Genomic DNA, 17,992 nt, shown 5'->3' with positions numbered 1-17,992 from the left:
AGCAAGCATATTCTATCAAGAGAAAATACACCTAACTAATCAAAATCATATAATCCATTTTTAGTTCAATGCAAAAATCATAATAGAATTGCGATAATTAATTTAAAATAAAGATATATCACTTTTACCGAAACAACAGCTTCCTCCATCACCCCAAGGATTGGGTTTAGCTCTTCATCATATTGGAAACACACTCAAAATTCATTTTTATTGCTCAAAGGGTGTTTACAAAGATGAAATGGAGAAAAACTATTAAACCGAGTTTTGTAACAGTTATATTTATTACAAACTGAAAAGAACGATAGAACGGTACTGTCGCTGATTCTGTAGCTCTCGACCCACACATGTGTGTCGTTTGCACTGTTAAGAAACGACTGCTGTTGCGCGCCTTATGTTCTTGGTGTTCTTCACAGCAGCAGAAATGGTGATTCTTCTGCAACTCGACTTTCACAGCTCTTTAATCTCCCAAACTGTCCGTCCCCCTTCTAAGACATCCCAGGGACCTTTTTATACCTCACCATCATCAAATCTTCCGTATTAACTCCATATAATCCTCTCTTCAATTCTGTGTAGATACGATAATATTTCTTTCCCTTTTTCTTTTCTTCACGCGTTCTCTTGTGTTATTTTGCAACTGGCACACTCCAACACTCTGCTACTCATCTCGGACAGATTTAAACTCACTGCAGGGAACAACTCTGCACGTAACTTTCTTAGAATAAACCCAAGAAATCCCGTGAATACTTCCTCTTTATGTTATCCAACTTGACACGCATACAACCCAAGTTTTACGATTCAAAAACACATACCAATCCTGTTGCGACTCAACTGGCCTATACAAGTCCGAATCCGTGAAAATATCCAAGTAAATCTTTTCCCAATCTTTCCCAGAAAACCTGAGAAAACAAGCTTCTCCTGTTTTGCATCCCAACGGATTATCCAATCCAAATAAATTCATTCGAACACCCGTACCAATATTGTCTGGGCCTATCAAGATCATCCCAATTGAAATCACTGATTGAATCTCACCGTAATGTCTCCAAAAATCCAACAGAATAGTACACAGCAAACTGAAATAAGTTCCCGCCATTTTGCAATGTTTAAATGATGAAGAAAGGTGCCCCTTATCCATAGTATGGGTGCCCTTAGAAAGTGACACCCTGGGGTGTGAATAGTAAAGAAGATGGCCCTTATCGAAGTAGGTGCCCCTTAGTAATTGAGTACCCCTTATCCAAAACTGAGAGTCCGAATAACATGCGCCCTCCGGGTGCCAAAATCAACTTTTCGAGCCAAATTTTCCAAAAATGTTTATTTCCCAAAAATGCCTACAAACACATAAAATACCAAAATTAGTACAAAATCGAGTGCCAACAATACTGAAAATTGAGGACAATTCAGTCACAAAAATGCGTCTATCAGTTAGCTTGAAAGTATTAGGATATGATTCATTACAAGAAGTCTTGAAGATGGGAAGAAGCAAGGAGCTACAACGACAACAATCATCCTTCTACTTGAGGTTAGTGATATTTGACTTGAACTGTTTCATTCCCTAACGTATCTTTCAAGTCGTGCATATTGAAAACGCAACTGCGAAGCATATTTGAACTCTAGATAGACATAGTATTAAGAAATACAATACGAGGTTTATTGCTTAACCATTAAACTTTGTAGATAAGACATCGCCACAATCATTTGAATTTCATTGTGATTATGTATGGGTATAAGGTGAGGATTTCATCCTAGGGAACAATGTTTACATGTGTTCTAAGGAAGTAAGTTCATAAACTTGTTTGTGGACCGAAAAGGAAATTGCCGGGAGTTATTGTTTTTGTTATTCATTGCATATCTTATGAACAACCAATATGTGTGATAGAGTATAACCGCTCATAACTTGTTGTGTTCTTGGTAGAACTATTCACAAAGTCCTGATTTTTGTATTGGTATAACTTTTATTAGTAAAACCAATTTTAAGTAATCACCTGGTATGATCGGATTGTATGTGCCTTAGGAAAGGGAACCGATCCTTTTTGGGGGTAGGGAACCGATCCTGGTGAGGCAAAAGGAACCGATCCTTGTATGGGGTGCATCAAGGTTTATAGCAGAAAGGGGAACTGATCCTATGGACATGTGCAACACATATGAGTTTAACACCATATATATGTGGTGAACCGATCCTAGTACCTAGTCAACCGAATCTTTGGGAAGCTAGTGTGACTATGCGTAGTACTCACATGGAGGTAGAACCGAAAGTTGTTTTGGTAGAACCGTAAACCCACGATTGTGGTTGAATGTTGGTTTGATCAATCACATAGTTCTTGAAAGTCAGATGAACCAATTCTAAACTTGTTTGGAAGTGTGTAAAATCGGTTTCAAGGTTGTAAGTGTGAAAGAGAACTTACAAAGTAAAGATGTCGACAAATTTTGAACACGTGTTGAGAATGTTTATTTCTATAATTGTTCAAAGATATTCCTTAAAGCCTAAGGGAAGAGAATCCCAGGATCGAAACATAAGTAAGTTAAGAATCCTTTAATTAAGGTTATTAATTTAACTTTGTATGGAAATTATGGAATTAGTAATGTGCATTTACTAATTAGATTTTCCGAGAGATTTCGATTGTATTTTTGGACAGAGCATTTCCAGGAATTATGAAAACCGATTCTGTGCATTTATGAATATCTTGAGAATATTTTCGGTTTTGGAAATTCCTTGGTGTCCAAACTTCCTTGTGTATAAATACACAAAGTTTTCCTTTCTAGCAAACTAATCCTTCGTAATAACAGACTTCCTCTTTTGTCTTTGTTACTGTTGTATCTGCCTATCGGAGAGGAGAGTAATATAATCAGGTGAAATCTCTTATGGACGCTCGTTTTAAAGTCTTCTTTGGGATTGAGAAGCTCTAGCACGACCCATTGGTGGGAAACTAGATAATTGCGGTTTATCTTTGTTTTCAATTGATTTGATTGACTAACGGTGGTTGAGATATGATTGCACCTACTTTGTTTATTCTTGAGGATCTTCTCTTATGATATAAGATTCACTCAACCTAGTTCAAAGTTTCGACAGGGATCTTTAGACTGTTGTTAGTGCTAAAGACGATCTTGTGATAATCCATTGTTAACAGACTCCGTTATATGCGTGATTGATCACAAGAGATGCAAGTGATTGTGTGCAGGTGTTTATTGAAGATTTAAGAATATTTTAAGACAAAGAAGATATTAAAGATCTGACATGGGTTTTATAATCTTTGGTGTGCACAATACTTGTTTGGGAAAAGAGGATCCAATTAATAATCGGTTTATCCTTGTGGTAGATTGGATTGATTAATTGAATAGATCGGCATCAACACGATTCTTCAGATTAAAGGTGTTTTTGGCTTAATCTTAACCGATTACCTTTGGGTGATTGAACATAAGATAGATGTAGACCCGACGAAGGAGCTTATGTTGAGATAAACCGAAGAGCCTTTGTCTGACTCATATCACTTGGTTGAATAGAGTTGATACCAAACAGATTTCTTGTTCCTTTACTGTTTGGAATACGAACCAAAGGGATTATTCCAAGTACGTTACTTATTCACAAGTCGGAGGCGTGGGAATAAAGACGGAACTAGGTATACTAAAGAGTTAGGTACTTGGTCTCAATTATACGATGTTAGGTGTAATTTTGTGAAGCGGCTTAATCCTGAGAGTATTTTATTCTGGACTAGGTCCCGGGGTTTTTCTGCATTTGCGGTTTCCTCGTTAACAAAATCTTGCCGTGTCATTAACTTTTATTTTCCGCATTATAATTGTTTTATTATAATTAAAGTAAATTACACAAACGTTAATTCCTATTTACTTGATAAGCAATCCTATTGTGTTTGGTTAAGTCCGAACCTTTATATCAAGTAAACATACTTCGTTGTTGTATTCTCTCGATCTCGTATCCATAGACGATCACACGAAGTGTGAACCGATTAGTTGCATTGTCTCGACTCAGTCTATAGACAATCACTTTCGGAGAATGAATTTATAGGTAGTAAAAGTTTTAGCTTGAGGTATATTTGGGTGCCCTCGCCTTTTCAATTGGTATCAGAGTAGGAAAACACGAAAACATCTAACAATCTGTGTTTGGTGCGATCCAACCTATAAGAATTGAGTCTACGTCCGATTCAGTTATTGTTATGCAAGAGTTTGAATGCTCAAATGTTGAATATGTTAATACTTCATTGACTCATGATCCAGGAGTAATGAAAACATCTATGTCTTTTTCTGAAGAAAAAGAAGATGCTGATAAAGAGTTGGTAAAACTCCTAAAGCCAATACAATCTTTGTCTTCTGTTTATTTTAAAGACAGAGTCTTAAGCAGGAGATCAAAGAAAAAGACATTCAACTGAATTGTCTAGCTAAAGAGAAAATGGATCTCGTTGTCAAACTAGAATCTCTTGGTAAATCTCTTACAGATAAAGAGACACGTCCGATGATTCTGACTAATGATTCTGTTGAGATTTCTTTTGATGAGGAAACTAAAAGTCCTTGCTCGACTTTTACAGTTTGTGATAAAACTGGGTTAATCACATCTGAAACAGATCAAGATGATGGTAGTTTGCCAAACTACATCAAGTCAGAAGAGGATGATAAACCAGCTTCTATATCTACTGATGATCAAACGAAATCTTGTCCAGAGGAAACTTTGAACCAATTCTGTGTTGACTCTAAGGAATACAATTTTCAGTCACTTGACAGGAAACTTATACTTCTTCAACATACGGTGGTAAATTTTTTGAAAGAAGTTTCTTGTCTTAAAAAACTGAAAGATTATTCCTCAGTAGAAAGACAGATTATACTACATCCCAATAAGATCAACTCAAAGGAGTCAGAGGAAAGAGTTGATAATCGCTTCTGGAAAAAGGTTCCTCCACACCCATATCGAAACAATTGTGGTTTTGATGAGGACGAGTTCAGAAGGAAGGGAAAGAGCGAATCTCTGCCAAAAGAAGCAATCAGTAATTTCCGATAGTTGTTTCAGATGAGCACACTAATGTGAATAATAAGGAAGGCCTTAGAATGAGAAAATCTTATGAAAATCTCATTGAAAGAATTAAGAGAGATTTAGCTATCTCCGAGAATTCTCACATTAGTACTTTTTCTCCACATGATCATATCTCTAGAGTTAGAAAAGATCATCGTTTTGGGAGAAAATATTTTGGGCAGAAATTCCCTAAAAGAAACATGAACTATGTGTCTGATATTCACTGTAAGATGGAAAAAGCTTACTCCGATACAACTTAGTTGTATCAAATATTGTGCTTTCTCATCTGTTCGTGCTCATAGTTTTTGATGAGAAAAGCACAATAAAACAGAAGCACAATTGGTTGTGTAGTTGATTATCAGAAAATTTTCTGTGAAAGTATATGGGTTGCTGAGAATCCATGGAAGTCAAAAATTGTTCATGTTTAACATGATTTTCGAAAATAGGTGAATTTTTGGAATTTTCGGATGTGTTTAATAAACCTTCAATCTTAGTATTATCGGACTAAGGAAACGTAATATATTGTATTATATTTTTCGGATTTTCCAGAGGTCTTTTGGTCCGAAAGTTGTCTCTTTTAAAAGGAAAAACTTTTTCTTGTCTGTATTTGAAACCCTGAGGAATCCTTTAGGTTCTATTATAACCGATCATGCCTCCAGTGACTCGCAGTGTCTCAAAGACTAATAAGGAGGAATCTCAAAAGGTTAAGGATTGTCAAGGAATCAATACAAATAGAAAGAAGAAAGGCATTATGTCTGATTATGACTCTGATAGCTCAGTTGGATCACAAGATGAGTCATGTCTGTTGGATTACAACCTTCAAGATCCAGCCAAAACCAAGTGGATTCGTTCTGATAGTATGTCTCAATATATTCAAGGTTTTGACGAACTGGAAACCAATCTTGCTATGACTATTCGACATCAAGATTGGGTTAAAGAGAGGTACGAATGTACAAGAGGTCTTCTCGCTGAACTCAATACTCTAATTGAAGATCTTGAAAAACAAGAAGTGGTTGTGGAAAAGTCTCCCGAGACATGCTTTAAGAGTTTGAACACTAAAGAGACCTCGGTGAACAACAAGAGCACCACTAAAGATTAAGTTGTTTGTTGTAATACTTAATCTAGTATAATAGACATCAATTTTTGACTTTCATTGATTGTATTGGTATATTATCAATAAAACTATTATGAATAAAATTATTTGATTTGAGTAATTTTTCTTGTGATAGTTTTCGATTTACATAGCCTGTGCTTAATTGCTTTTATATTATTGTTGCGTATGATTATGAGATGTATGCTCTCGGTTTTATTACCTTAATGTTTGATCTGATATATTGTGAACCCTCATGGTTTGGGTGATTTTTTGATTTAGCGGGATTAAGTTCTAGCCTTAGTAGGTAGGCTTTATCAAAGGATTATGAGGGTTCTAATGGAAACAGTATGTGAAAAAGTCACAATATGTTGAATCGGTTTTGGTTTAGCATAAAAGCATATATGTTTCGACGTTTTTCAACTTTTGCTTGCAATAGTTAAAACCGGTTTTCAACCTTTCTCTGGTAAAGGTTGAGGTGTGTTGTTATTCTTTTGTTTACGCATAAGGATGACAACGTGGGGATATTTCGATATCAATTCTCCCTGGACGAAAGTGCTATCATATTGGAGAAGTGGATGCGAAATTTGAGGTAAAAATCTTGTTAGTTAATTGTTTTCCTGTTTAAGAAAAGCCTGAGTTTATATTATATATATTTGTTGCTTTTGCTTAACGAAATTTAGGTTCAATTGATATTTATTCCATGATGTGTGTGTGGATGTGTGTTTCAATTGGTTCCTGTTAAGAAAAACTATTTTTATCTTGCTTTATTGTGTGGTATCAATCGTTTAGGCTTACAAAACTTCGGTAAAATTGATGTGTGTGTGTGATTCAATTGGTTCCGGTTAAGAAAAACTATTGTTAGCTTGCTTTTGTATAGTTTCAATGGTTTAGGCTTACAAAATTTCGGTACAATTGATGTGTGTGATTCAATTGGTTCCGGTTAAGAAAAACCTTTGGTATTTTGCTTTGGTATAGTATCAATGGTTTAGGCTTACAAAATTACGGTGCAATTGCAGTGCTTTTAATGTCTATGTTGATTCAATTGCTTCCGGTTGAGGTGAATAATTTTACAAGTTGGTTTATATTGGTTTGTATGAATTATTTATGGCTTAACGAAATAATATGTGTACGGGATGAGTTGTTTAGTCCAATTCGATTCCGGATAAGAAACTAAGTTAATTCTGATCTTAGTTTGTCTTATCAAAGTGAGGTTTCGGTTATTCAAAGTCTAATCGAAGAAGGATTCCTTAGTCTTGTCTCTCTTATTGATTTTCCTTTATCTTTTAACTGCTTTGTTTATTTATTTTTCTTTATAAAATCTAAAACCAAAACCCCCCTTTGTGACATTATAAGACAATTAAAACCTCTTGCTCCTCGTGGGAACGATCCTTACTATCGCTATATTACTTTTTAATTAGTGAGAAAAATATTAATTAATTTGTTGTGGTTACGACACGCATCAGTAAGCCATCAATGAAGTCCATTGTGATGTGTTGTCAAGCATGATCAGGAACAGGTAGTGGTTGAAGTAAGCCAGAAGGAAATGTGCTCTCACCTTTGTTCCTTTGACAAATGTCACATCTAGCCACAAAAAGAAGTATATCCTATTTCATGTGAGGCCAAAAAAAATAGTTCTTAGCTCTTACATAAGTAGCCTGCATAACAGAGTGGCCACCAATGGCAGAAGAGTGGAGGGAGGTCAATATGGCTTGTCTGACTCCATTGCTTGCACCAACAAAAAGTATGCCTTTGTACCTCAAAACTTCATCAGTGTAACTGTAGTGTGGTACAACAGTAGGGGAAAGAAGTAATTGTGTAATCAAGTGCTGGGCCTTGTTATCATTAGAGTAGCTGTGTAGGAGATCTTTGAGACAAAGAGGCTGAGAAAGAGCTAATGCATTGTAGTCAGCTGTGACATGAGATCTTCTAGATAATGCGTCAGCAACTACATTTTCTTTCCCCTTTTTGTATCTAATCTCATAGACAAAGCCAAATAATTTCATCAGCCATCTTTGCTGTAGAAATGTTGTGAGTCTTTGCTCTAGAAAATATTTCAGACTAGGTGATCAGTCTGAATAATAAATTTGACACCCTGCAGATATTGTCTCCACTTCTGAACAGCTTTGACAATGGCTAAGAACTCTTTTTCATAGGTGGAAAGGGCTCTTGCTCTAGGCCCAAGGGTAGTGCTGAAGAAAGAAATTGGTCTGCCATCTTGAGTTAACACAACACCAATGCAGCCATCACTATCATCACTTTCCACAACGAACTGTTTGGAAAAATCTGTAAGAGCAAGTACAGGGGTGGAGGTCATTGCAGCTTTGAGTTATTCAAAAGCAACACTTGCAGCTGGGGATCACATGAAAGAATTCTTCTTCAAGAGGTCTGTGAGAGGTTTACTTATAGCTCCATAATTTCTCACAAACTTCCTATAATAACTTGTCAACCCCAAAAATTCTCTCAAGTCCTTTATAGAAGTAAGTAAGGGCCAACTTTGCATTGCTGCAATCTTGCTAGGGTCAGCACAACATACCATCTGCAGTGACTATGTGTCCCAAGTATTCTAACTGAGATTGACCAAAGCAGCATTTGGACATCTTAGCAAAAAGCTGATGTTGTCTCAGTAAGGAAAACACAATTCTCAAATGTTTAATATGCTCAGACATGGTGAAACTATAAATGAGAATATCATCAAAAAACACCAGAATAAACTTCCTCAAATATGGAGCAAAAATTTCATTCATAAGTGCTTGGAAAGTGGCAGGGGCATTTGTGAGGCCAAAGGGAATCACCTTAAATTCATAATGGCCTTGGTGAGTCCTAAAAGCAGTTTTATGTATATATGGAAAATGCACCCTGGTATGAAAATAGCCAGCTCTCAAATCCAATTTAGTAAAGATAATGGCCCCTTTCAATTCATCTAATAATTCATCCACCACTGGAATAGGGAATTTGTCTTTGATGGTGATGTTATTGAGCTTTCTATAGTCAACACAAAATCTCCAAGTGTTGTCCTTCTTTTTGACAAGGAGAATTGGGGAAGCAAAGGGGCTATGGTTGTGTTGGATGATGCTAGAATCAAGCATTTCCCTGACTAGTTGCTCAACAACACTCTTTTGAATATAAGGGCATTTATAGGGTCTTTGATTTGGAGGTTGAGCATTAGGCTTTATTGGAATGGTATGGTCTAATGATCTATGAGGAGGGAGTTGAGTTGGTTCAGCAAAAGGTATTTGAACTCCTCAAGAAGTGGTGAAATAGGTGGGGGTATAGGTGGTGGTATGGCAGTGGTGTTGACTGAGAAAAAATGGCCTATAAGGCCATGAGTGGTATTGCATAAAAACTTGCTAACAGCTGCACTACTCATTTGGAATAAGGAAGTGTAGGGATGTGGACCTTGTAAAAGGATGTTGTGACCCTTATAAGAGAGATCGACAGTTAATGTAGAGAGGTTGAAAACTACATCACCAAGTTTGCGCAGCCAATCAACTCCTAAAATCATATCACAGCCTCCAAGCGGAAGTAAGAAAAAATCTTCAGTAAACTGATGGCCTTGCATTGTCCAAGAGAGATTAGAGCACATGCCAGAGCCAACTGTCTTTTCACCATTTGCAACATTAACTAACAGTTGAGCAGTAGGCTCAATATGGCAGGCAAGTATCTGAGCTAATGCAGTATCAATAAAACTGGTGGTGCTACCAGTATCAATAAGTACAGATATAGGGTGGTTATTAAGAAAACCAGGCACCCTTATAGTATCACCAGTGAGAGACCCTGTAAGTGCATTTAAAGAGACCTCGATTTCTGGCTCATCTGGAGATTCAGCAGCTTCCTCAAAAATATCCTCCTCTGTGTCAGCATCTGAGGTAGAATGAGTCTCTACCTGAACCATAAAAAGTTTTTGGCGCCCTTTGCACACATGACCCATGGAATATACCTCATCACAATTGTAGAAAAGACCCTTATCATGCCGAAGGCGCATTTTTTCTTGAATAAGGCGCCTAATAATAGGTGAAGGAGAAGTTGGCTTTGCTGATGTTGGTGAAAATGGCTTTGGGGTGGTGGGTGGAGTTTTTGTATAACTAGAAGATGTTGTAAGTGTTTTAGGAGGAAAATTGGAGTTATAAAAGGATCTAGAGGTGGAGAATGAAGAATAGGTTGGTTTGAGAACTCTAGATTGAGATAATAGAAATTTTTGTTCCTCCATTCTAGCAAGACTGGAAGCTTGAGCTAGAGTTGCAGGGTAAAACATGTGGACTGAATTTCTAATTTCCTCCTTAAGGCCACTAATAAAACTCATAATGAAATAACGTTCATCAATGGAAGGGTCATTAGCCAACATTAAAGCTTTGAGAGCTTCGAATTGATCAAAATATTCCTCAACTGAATTGATTTGAACTAACTTATTAAATGCACCAACAAAATTTTCTTCCACAGGGTTTTCAAAACGAGAACAAATACCACGATCTAGTTCATACCATGTAATACGATGCTTCCCAACTTGAAAATTCAAAAACCATTTATCGGCCTTACCTTCCAGGTTGATGGATGCAATGTCAACCTTCCTATGCTCCTCAATATTGTTAAGTAAAAAGTATCTATCGCACTTTTGGATCCATCCACGAGGGTTATCACCATTGAAGCGTGGGAAATCGAGTTTAGGGATTCAATTGAAGTTTGGGGGAGGTGGATTGTGGTGAAAGGAACCAAAAATTGGGTTACCCTTTTGATACTGATGACCAGAAGATCCACCGGAGTCATGAATAGAAGATTTCTTTGGTGGAGAAGCAGATCGGAGTAATTTTTCAATACGAGCTGAAAGAGCTTTGATGTCAGCTGAAGTTTCAGTATGAAACTGTCGAGATTGCTCTAAGGTGGTTTTAGATTGTTCTTCTAAGGAAACAAATCTCTCATCGGTAGATTGCCGATCTCGTTGAAGAAGCTCAAAAACTTCCTTCACAGTTTTTGGATCTGAAATTCCCATTGGAAAAAAATTTTGGGATGGCTCTGAATACCAATTGTACTATACTAGTATAGATTTGGGTTTATGAACATGAGAATAATTGGATTTGATGCAGATAATAAGCTACTAAAACTAATAAAGGCTAATTCATTTCTTAGGAACACCGTTATCAAGTTATTACACATTAAATAGAGAAGACTATGATTCTGGTGGACAGAAAGAGGACACGCGTCATTAACCGAGACGCTAAGAACTACCCAATTATCCGACAGCTTAACTACACTCAATCACATAGTTTACTCCATACACCCATACAAATGATAAGGGATGCCTAATCAAGAATACAGCTAAGGAATAAGGGTCCAAGGAAATAGGACTATGACAGAATCCAACTGATGAAAACTCATCTTTTTCATCCTAATCGGCCTCTGAATTGTTTCCAAACTCTCTGTGGACTTTGTAGGACCGAATCCTCACGAGATATCTTCTCCTAATCCTTTCATATCCTAGATAAACCAAACTTCACCGGAAAGTATATCTCTTCCCTGATTTTCGAGAATCAGTCGAACACACCCATTTTTACGAGATCAAACCAACTACCAATCCTGTTTCAATGTAACAGTCCCAAACCAACCTAGTCCAGTGAAAATCCACGAGAAAATATCGTTCATATTCAAATCAGGGAGTTCGCAACTCTGTAAATAAGTTCCCTCCAATTTGATTCTTTGAAATGAAAATGATGACCTCCCCCTAACAGCTACTGATGTGTGAATAGCAGTGGGGTTCCCCTATGCAATTTGTGGGGTGTAAGTAGCAGTGCCCTGCGGTTACCCCTTATTAACTGGGTGCCCCTTATCCAAAATGAGAGTCTGAATAGTAAGTGTCCTCCGGGATACCTTTATCAACTTTTCGAGCCGATTTTGCCGTAAAAGTCCATTTCTCCAAAAACACCTACAAATACATAAAATATAAAAATAAGCATAAAATCGAGCACTAACAATATACATAATTGAGAACAAAATAGACGCATAAATGCGTATATCATGTGCCTTCACTAGATTATTATGAGACGCTTGAGAGAATAATGTGCATTTACACTGTGAAACCAATGCATCATTTCGCTTTAAAAAGAATATTTCCACAAAGTATGAGGTTTATGTAATCACGCTTCTGCTTAGTATGGGAATCAGGTAAATCTTTGTTATTGTTCATGTTGATTTAAGTTACTATACACAAAATTCTATACGGTTTACTGATTTAGTTTCATCATCGTCATTCTTCCATTATCATCATAAATATTGCTAAATAATTATATTTAAAATAAAAAAAGTTGCATCTATGTCATTCTTTGGTTAACTAAAACCAAAAAGATCCAAAAAGGAAAACACGACATCTTCCCACTTGACCTTACTCCGCAATGAGCTGAGAAATATTTGCAATTAACCAAGATCGGAAACAACCAACTAGGAAAACTCCTAGTGTCATTTTTATTGAAGTGATATGTATTGATCATCTTGGAATGAATGTTTACAGAATTCCACTTCACTTACTAAGATCAAAAGGAACATTACCAAAAGTGTGGTGTTTGTTGTATGAATAGAATTTTGTAACTTTCTTTCAATAGATGATAAAAACGAGCTTTCATTGGTAATTGTGGTGCGTAGGATAAACTCAACATTATAAGTTGTGTGTGTGTGTGTGTGTGTATATATATATATATATACTTTGTGACTAAAATAGGTAGAACATGTCTAGCTTGTTCTGCGTAGTTCCCTAATTATATTCAGAATATATATACAGAAACGTTGCAGAGAAATTTTGCATTTGCAAAAAGGGCTGAATATCATAGTTTTTTAAGTGAATAAAGTGAAAATTGTAGTTTGCACCACATTTCACGTAATGAATTATTTGTGCACCATATTTTAAAGTGTAATAGACGTAATACAAGTGCGACGAAGAAGATATTAATGTGCAATTGCGGTTTGTAAACACCATATCATCCCATTTGACTGCATTCAGCTATAACATGAATTGAGATATCTTTGAAATCTTTTGTGCTGAAGGCACAATCAATGGTTATATTCAGACACCATCAATTAGAAATAACTAACTGGAAAAAGCGAAACACAAGCAATATTCTAGATTACTTAATTTCTAATCATGCTGCGAAGAAGGAGCCAAGAAAATGAGGATGACGTATGCCGGTTGAAAAATATTATCTTGAGTCTAATCAGGTTTTCATCTAACGGTGAATATTGAATGCTTATTACCATGGTAACTTAGATTGCAAACTATGATTTGAAAACTATATAAGGGAGAACTCTAGAAAGTGGGAAACCTAATCCCCACACCTCCTGTGTGATACTAGTTGCGACTAGAGTCGTTTCTCCTTTAACCTTAGGTTTTTCACAAAACCCTGTAGGTTAACGACTTAAAGACTTCATTGGGATTGTGAATCAGACCTAACTATTTTCTCTGTAGTTGCGTGTTCTGGTCTTACTTCTTCTATCGTGATTGAGTATTATCTTTGCTAAGATTTACTTAAGATTTATCTCCGATAGGTAAGATTAAAATTAGTCATAAACATCTTCGTATCATTGTTTGTGATTCCACGATATCTTGTTTCACTTCCATACGTTTAAGATTATTGTGAGGTTATTGATAATACTAGGATGTTCTTCGGGAATATAAGTTTGGTTTATCAATTGGTTCCTGTGCACCTTGATTTATCAAAAGACGGAACAAAACTCGTAGGTATTTCTGTGGGAGATATATTTATCTATTCCAATAGACTTTTCTGTGTGAGACAGATTTGTTTATCAAGTCTCCGACTTTGTGTCGTAGAAATCTTGGTTGTGGGTGATACCAGCTAAGGGAATCTGTTAGAGCGCTGCTCGGTCGAACTCGCATGTGTTGCTATCTCAAGCATGTTTGTTAATGTTAGTGATAAAAACTATAAGTCTTGATTTCTAGCCTATTTATAGATGTCTCGTACTAGGACATAGTTTATGTAGTTGAGCTTAGACTTCACAGCGTTCATCATTTGAAGACGAAGAACTACTAAGGGGAGCTTGTGTAACTTCATCAACAAAAGGTATGTGGAGAACTCATATATCACTTGGAAAGTCTATTTATACTCTATCTCCTATATTGACACATAAGTCGTATTACGATATAGTTTTCTATATACACATTTGAGATTTCGAGCTGAGTTTATCTCGCTTACATATTTCTCGAAATATGTGTTGGCAAGCTTTCACTTCAACCAAGTTCATCTTATATATGTGTGATACAATCTTTTGTAGACTTGGAATGTTTCGATAATGATTATTTCAATATCTTGAAAATTGCTTTGATGCTAATAGTGTGTGAAAACGACTATTGTCATCCTCTAAGAATGTTTGAATGATTGAAATAAAGAGTTTAGAATCTTGTAACCATCTTTGGATATAAGTATATAGTGTGTTCGCACATTTGTGTATAAGTCCAAAACCGGTAACCAAATGTATGCATACTTGTGTGTATACAAAATCGATGAAGGAGACTGATAAGTATACGTACCCGTAAGCATACTGGCGGAAGTTCACGTCCGTGAATTTCCGCTGAGTTTGGAAATCAAAACCAACTCAACCAGTTACCCGAGTACGCTTACTGGCGGAAAGTTCACGTACGTGAATTTCTGCCGAGTTTGAAAACCAAACCAAATTCAAATCCGGTTACTTAAGTACGCATACGCATACTTAAGTGGTTACTTTCTGAAATCGGTTGTGTACATGAACTTAAGCATTTATTAATAAGGAATGCAATCTTTGCAAACCGTGGCTATAATATTCATGTATTGATTCGAGTGAATCAAATCGATTATGATTCAATTGTGTTCTTGTATAATTCTATGAGAATATAACAATTGAACAACTCTTTAACTAGTTTCATCTGAGTCATTTGAACTAGTTATGGTTAAGATGAATAAGGTTGATATGAGAGTAATCATATGGCTAACCTCGGTTAACTATTTATGAACCAACATGGTGTACACATTTAGGTATGGTTACATAAACCTAAATGAGGATACATTTCATTTGTGTGTAACAAGCTAAGTTCGATCTAACGGTTGAAAGATATTAGCTTGGTTGAATCAGGTTTTTTATCTAACGGTGAATATTGAATGCTTTGTTACCAAGGTAACTTGGATTGCGAACCCTGATTTGAAAACTATATAAAGGAGAACTCTAGAAACTGTGAAACCTAATCCCCACACCTCCTATGTGTTACTAGTTGCATAGCTAGAGTCGATTATCCTTTAACCTTAGGTTTCTTATCGAGACCTTGTAAGTTAACGACTTGGAAGACTTCATTGGGATTATGAAGCCAGACCCAACTATGTTCTCTGTAGTTGCGTGATCTGATCTTGTTGTTTCTATCGTGATTGATTGCAATTGTAAGATTGGATTGAGATTTAATATCTCCGATAGGCAAGATAGAAAAGTAGTCACAAACACCTTTGTCTCATCGTTTGTGAGTCCACAACAGCTTTTTTCGCTAGTCGATTAAGATTATTGTGAGGTGATTGATAATACTATGATGTTCTTCGGGAATATAAATCTGGTTTATTAATTGGTTCTTGTTCACCTTGATTTATCAAAGGACGGAAAAAAAACTCTTGGTTATTTCTGTGGGAGACATATTTATTCAATCCTATAGATTTTTCTGTGTGAGACAGATTTGTTTATCAAGTCTTCGACTTTGGGTCGTAGAAACTCTTGGTCGTGGGTGAGATCAACTAAGGGAATCAAGTGTGTAGTATCCTACTGGGATCAGAGACATAAGAAACGTAATTGTACCTTGAATCAGTGTGAGATTGATTAGGGTTCAAATACAGTCCAGTCCGAAGTTAATTTGTAGTAGGCTAGAGTCTGTAGCGGCTTAATACAATGTGGTGTTCAATATGGACTAGGTCCCGGGGTTTTTCTGCATTTGCGGTTCCCTCGTTAACAAAATTCTGGTTTCCGTGTTATTTATTTTCCGCACTGTATTTTGTTATATAATTGAAATATCACAGGTTGTGCGTTAAGATCAATCAATTAGAATATCCAACCTTTGGTTGTTGATTTACATTGATTGACACTTTAACATTGGTCTTTGGTACCGTTCAAGTTGTTTCACATAATAATCAGGCTCACAGATTTCTATCTGTTTGATTTCCCGATTACATTATGAAACGAAGATATTAAACTCTTTCATATACTTTAGTATAGATTGAGTCTGACTGTCTAGAAAGTATATTGGAGTAAGTCCTCTCAAATTTCCAAACGAATTGTTGGGTATGGTTGTTAGACCCCCGCATTTTCAATTGGTATCAGAGTAGGAAAACACATTAAAGACCTCATAAGCCTGTGTTTGTAGCGATCTGAGGATTGACGATATTATCTATGATAAACGCATCGCCAGAAATAAAAATTATGTTTCCTTAAAATCTATTAAAGAGAAAGATTTGTCAATATCGAATATAGAAGAACCTTTTGTTCAAAGAAAACAGACGTACATCGACAAGTGTTTTCCTGACTACCTTACCGAAGAGTCTGACTCTGAAGTTGAAAGGAATGCATCCAAAGAGAGTGCAGTGATTCTAAAACTTGTTAGAATCCAGGCTGATGATGTCAACCATTTGAAACACAAATTCAATGTACTAGTTGGTATGGTAAGTAAGCGTGACTCTCATTTGAAGATCCTTCAAGAGGAAAATCTTAAAAAGGATGCTTTGAAAATTTAACATCTCTTAAATAAACTCTCCTTTCAAGAGTGTTCAAAAGAGTCCACCATATCAATTTCTTCTGATTTAACTGTAAGAGAATCAGTTTCACAAGCAAAACCGAAAAACCCTTCCTGTTGAAAAAGATGTGCTTGTGTCTTCCTATAATCAAGGAATGTCTGATGGGATTTCGGGGAAACCCTATATATAATAACCTCAATCGCACGGTGTCTAATTAGTAGACAGATGCAAGTACGGGTCGAACCCACAGGGAGCGGTGGAAATACCAATAATCAATATTCCCAATTAGTTAACATCAATGATGTTTTTGGATTTTCGAAATTAAAAATGAAATAATAAAACATAACCAAGGATGTGAAGGTGTTAAGGATCCGGGAATCCGTTGCAGAAAAGTTACTTGTATTATATCACAAAGGTCTCGAGTTTACTCATGTAAAATAACAAACCCAGCTACTTATATTCTATCACAAAGATCTCGAGTTTACTCATGTAAAATAACAAACCTAGCTACTAGTACATGGAAGATATTTCATTAAGAATCGTCAACTAGAACTATCAAAATGGTAGTTTGTTGTCACCTCAATGTAGAATCCTTAAGCAATAGATATACATGGCATAAATAGTCAAATGAAATTCATAATTCGATTATCGCTAAGGTTCAATGAGTCCCTCTACTAATCTAACTATGGACTGTACATGGTTGTTGATGGTGGTTTTTAGTTCAGGGTTAAATTTGTAAAACCTCGCATTTAATGTGCCGTCACTCTGCAAAGAAACGGAGCCATGTAAAAGTGATGAGTGTTCAACCTCTTCACTGGCGCATTTATTGAGCAACTCAATATATTCGCTTGAAATTTATCCAGACTGGTGCATGTAGCAACAATCTCAAATATTCTGTAAATTTCGGCACCTTGCCTATTAATATAAGTTTTTTGAATACTTTATGTGCCATGTTCCCCGGCTGAACCCTTAATATTGATATAGCATGACAATTTGTGTTCACTCGCAGTAGAGGAGCACGAATTTTCAAGTATCAAGGTTAAGGTCCTTGCATAAAGTACTCAACCGGAAAGCATACTGCTCTCTGGCAATAAACTTAAAAAGAACTCTGTGTCAACACATAGAATTCAATCAATTTTGTGATAGTTCACAAGA

The 17,992-nt window shown here is 36.2% G+C and overlaps 1 protein-coding gene across 1 annotated transcript; it reads right to left on the bottom strand.

The window, feature by feature from the left end:
- Positions 1-9,291: 9,291 nt before the first annotated feature.
- On the bottom strand, positions 9,292-11,088 carry LOC113351725. The gene is made up of 2 exons (XM_026595663.1): positions 10,827-11,088; positions 9,292-10,637 (listed from the first exon to the last, which is right to left on the bottom strand). The coding sequence occupies exons 1-2, from the start codon at positions 11,086-11,088 to the stop codon at positions 9,292-9,294; spliced, it is 1,608 nt and encodes a 535-aa protein (XP_026451448.1).
- Between the last annotated feature and the right edge of the window lie 6,904 nt (positions 11,089-17,992).

This window comes from Papaver somniferum, chromosome 2 (genome assembly GCF_003573695.1).
Source record: "Papaver somniferum cultivar HN1 chromosome 2, ASM357369v1, whole genome shotgun sequence".
Taxonomy (NCBI): domain Eukaryota; kingdom Viridiplantae; phylum Streptophyta; class Magnoliopsida; order Ranunculales; family Papaveraceae; genus Papaver; species Papaver somniferum.
Note: the sequence above shows the minus strand (reverse complement) of the source record. Positions and strands in the feature narration are given on the sequence as shown.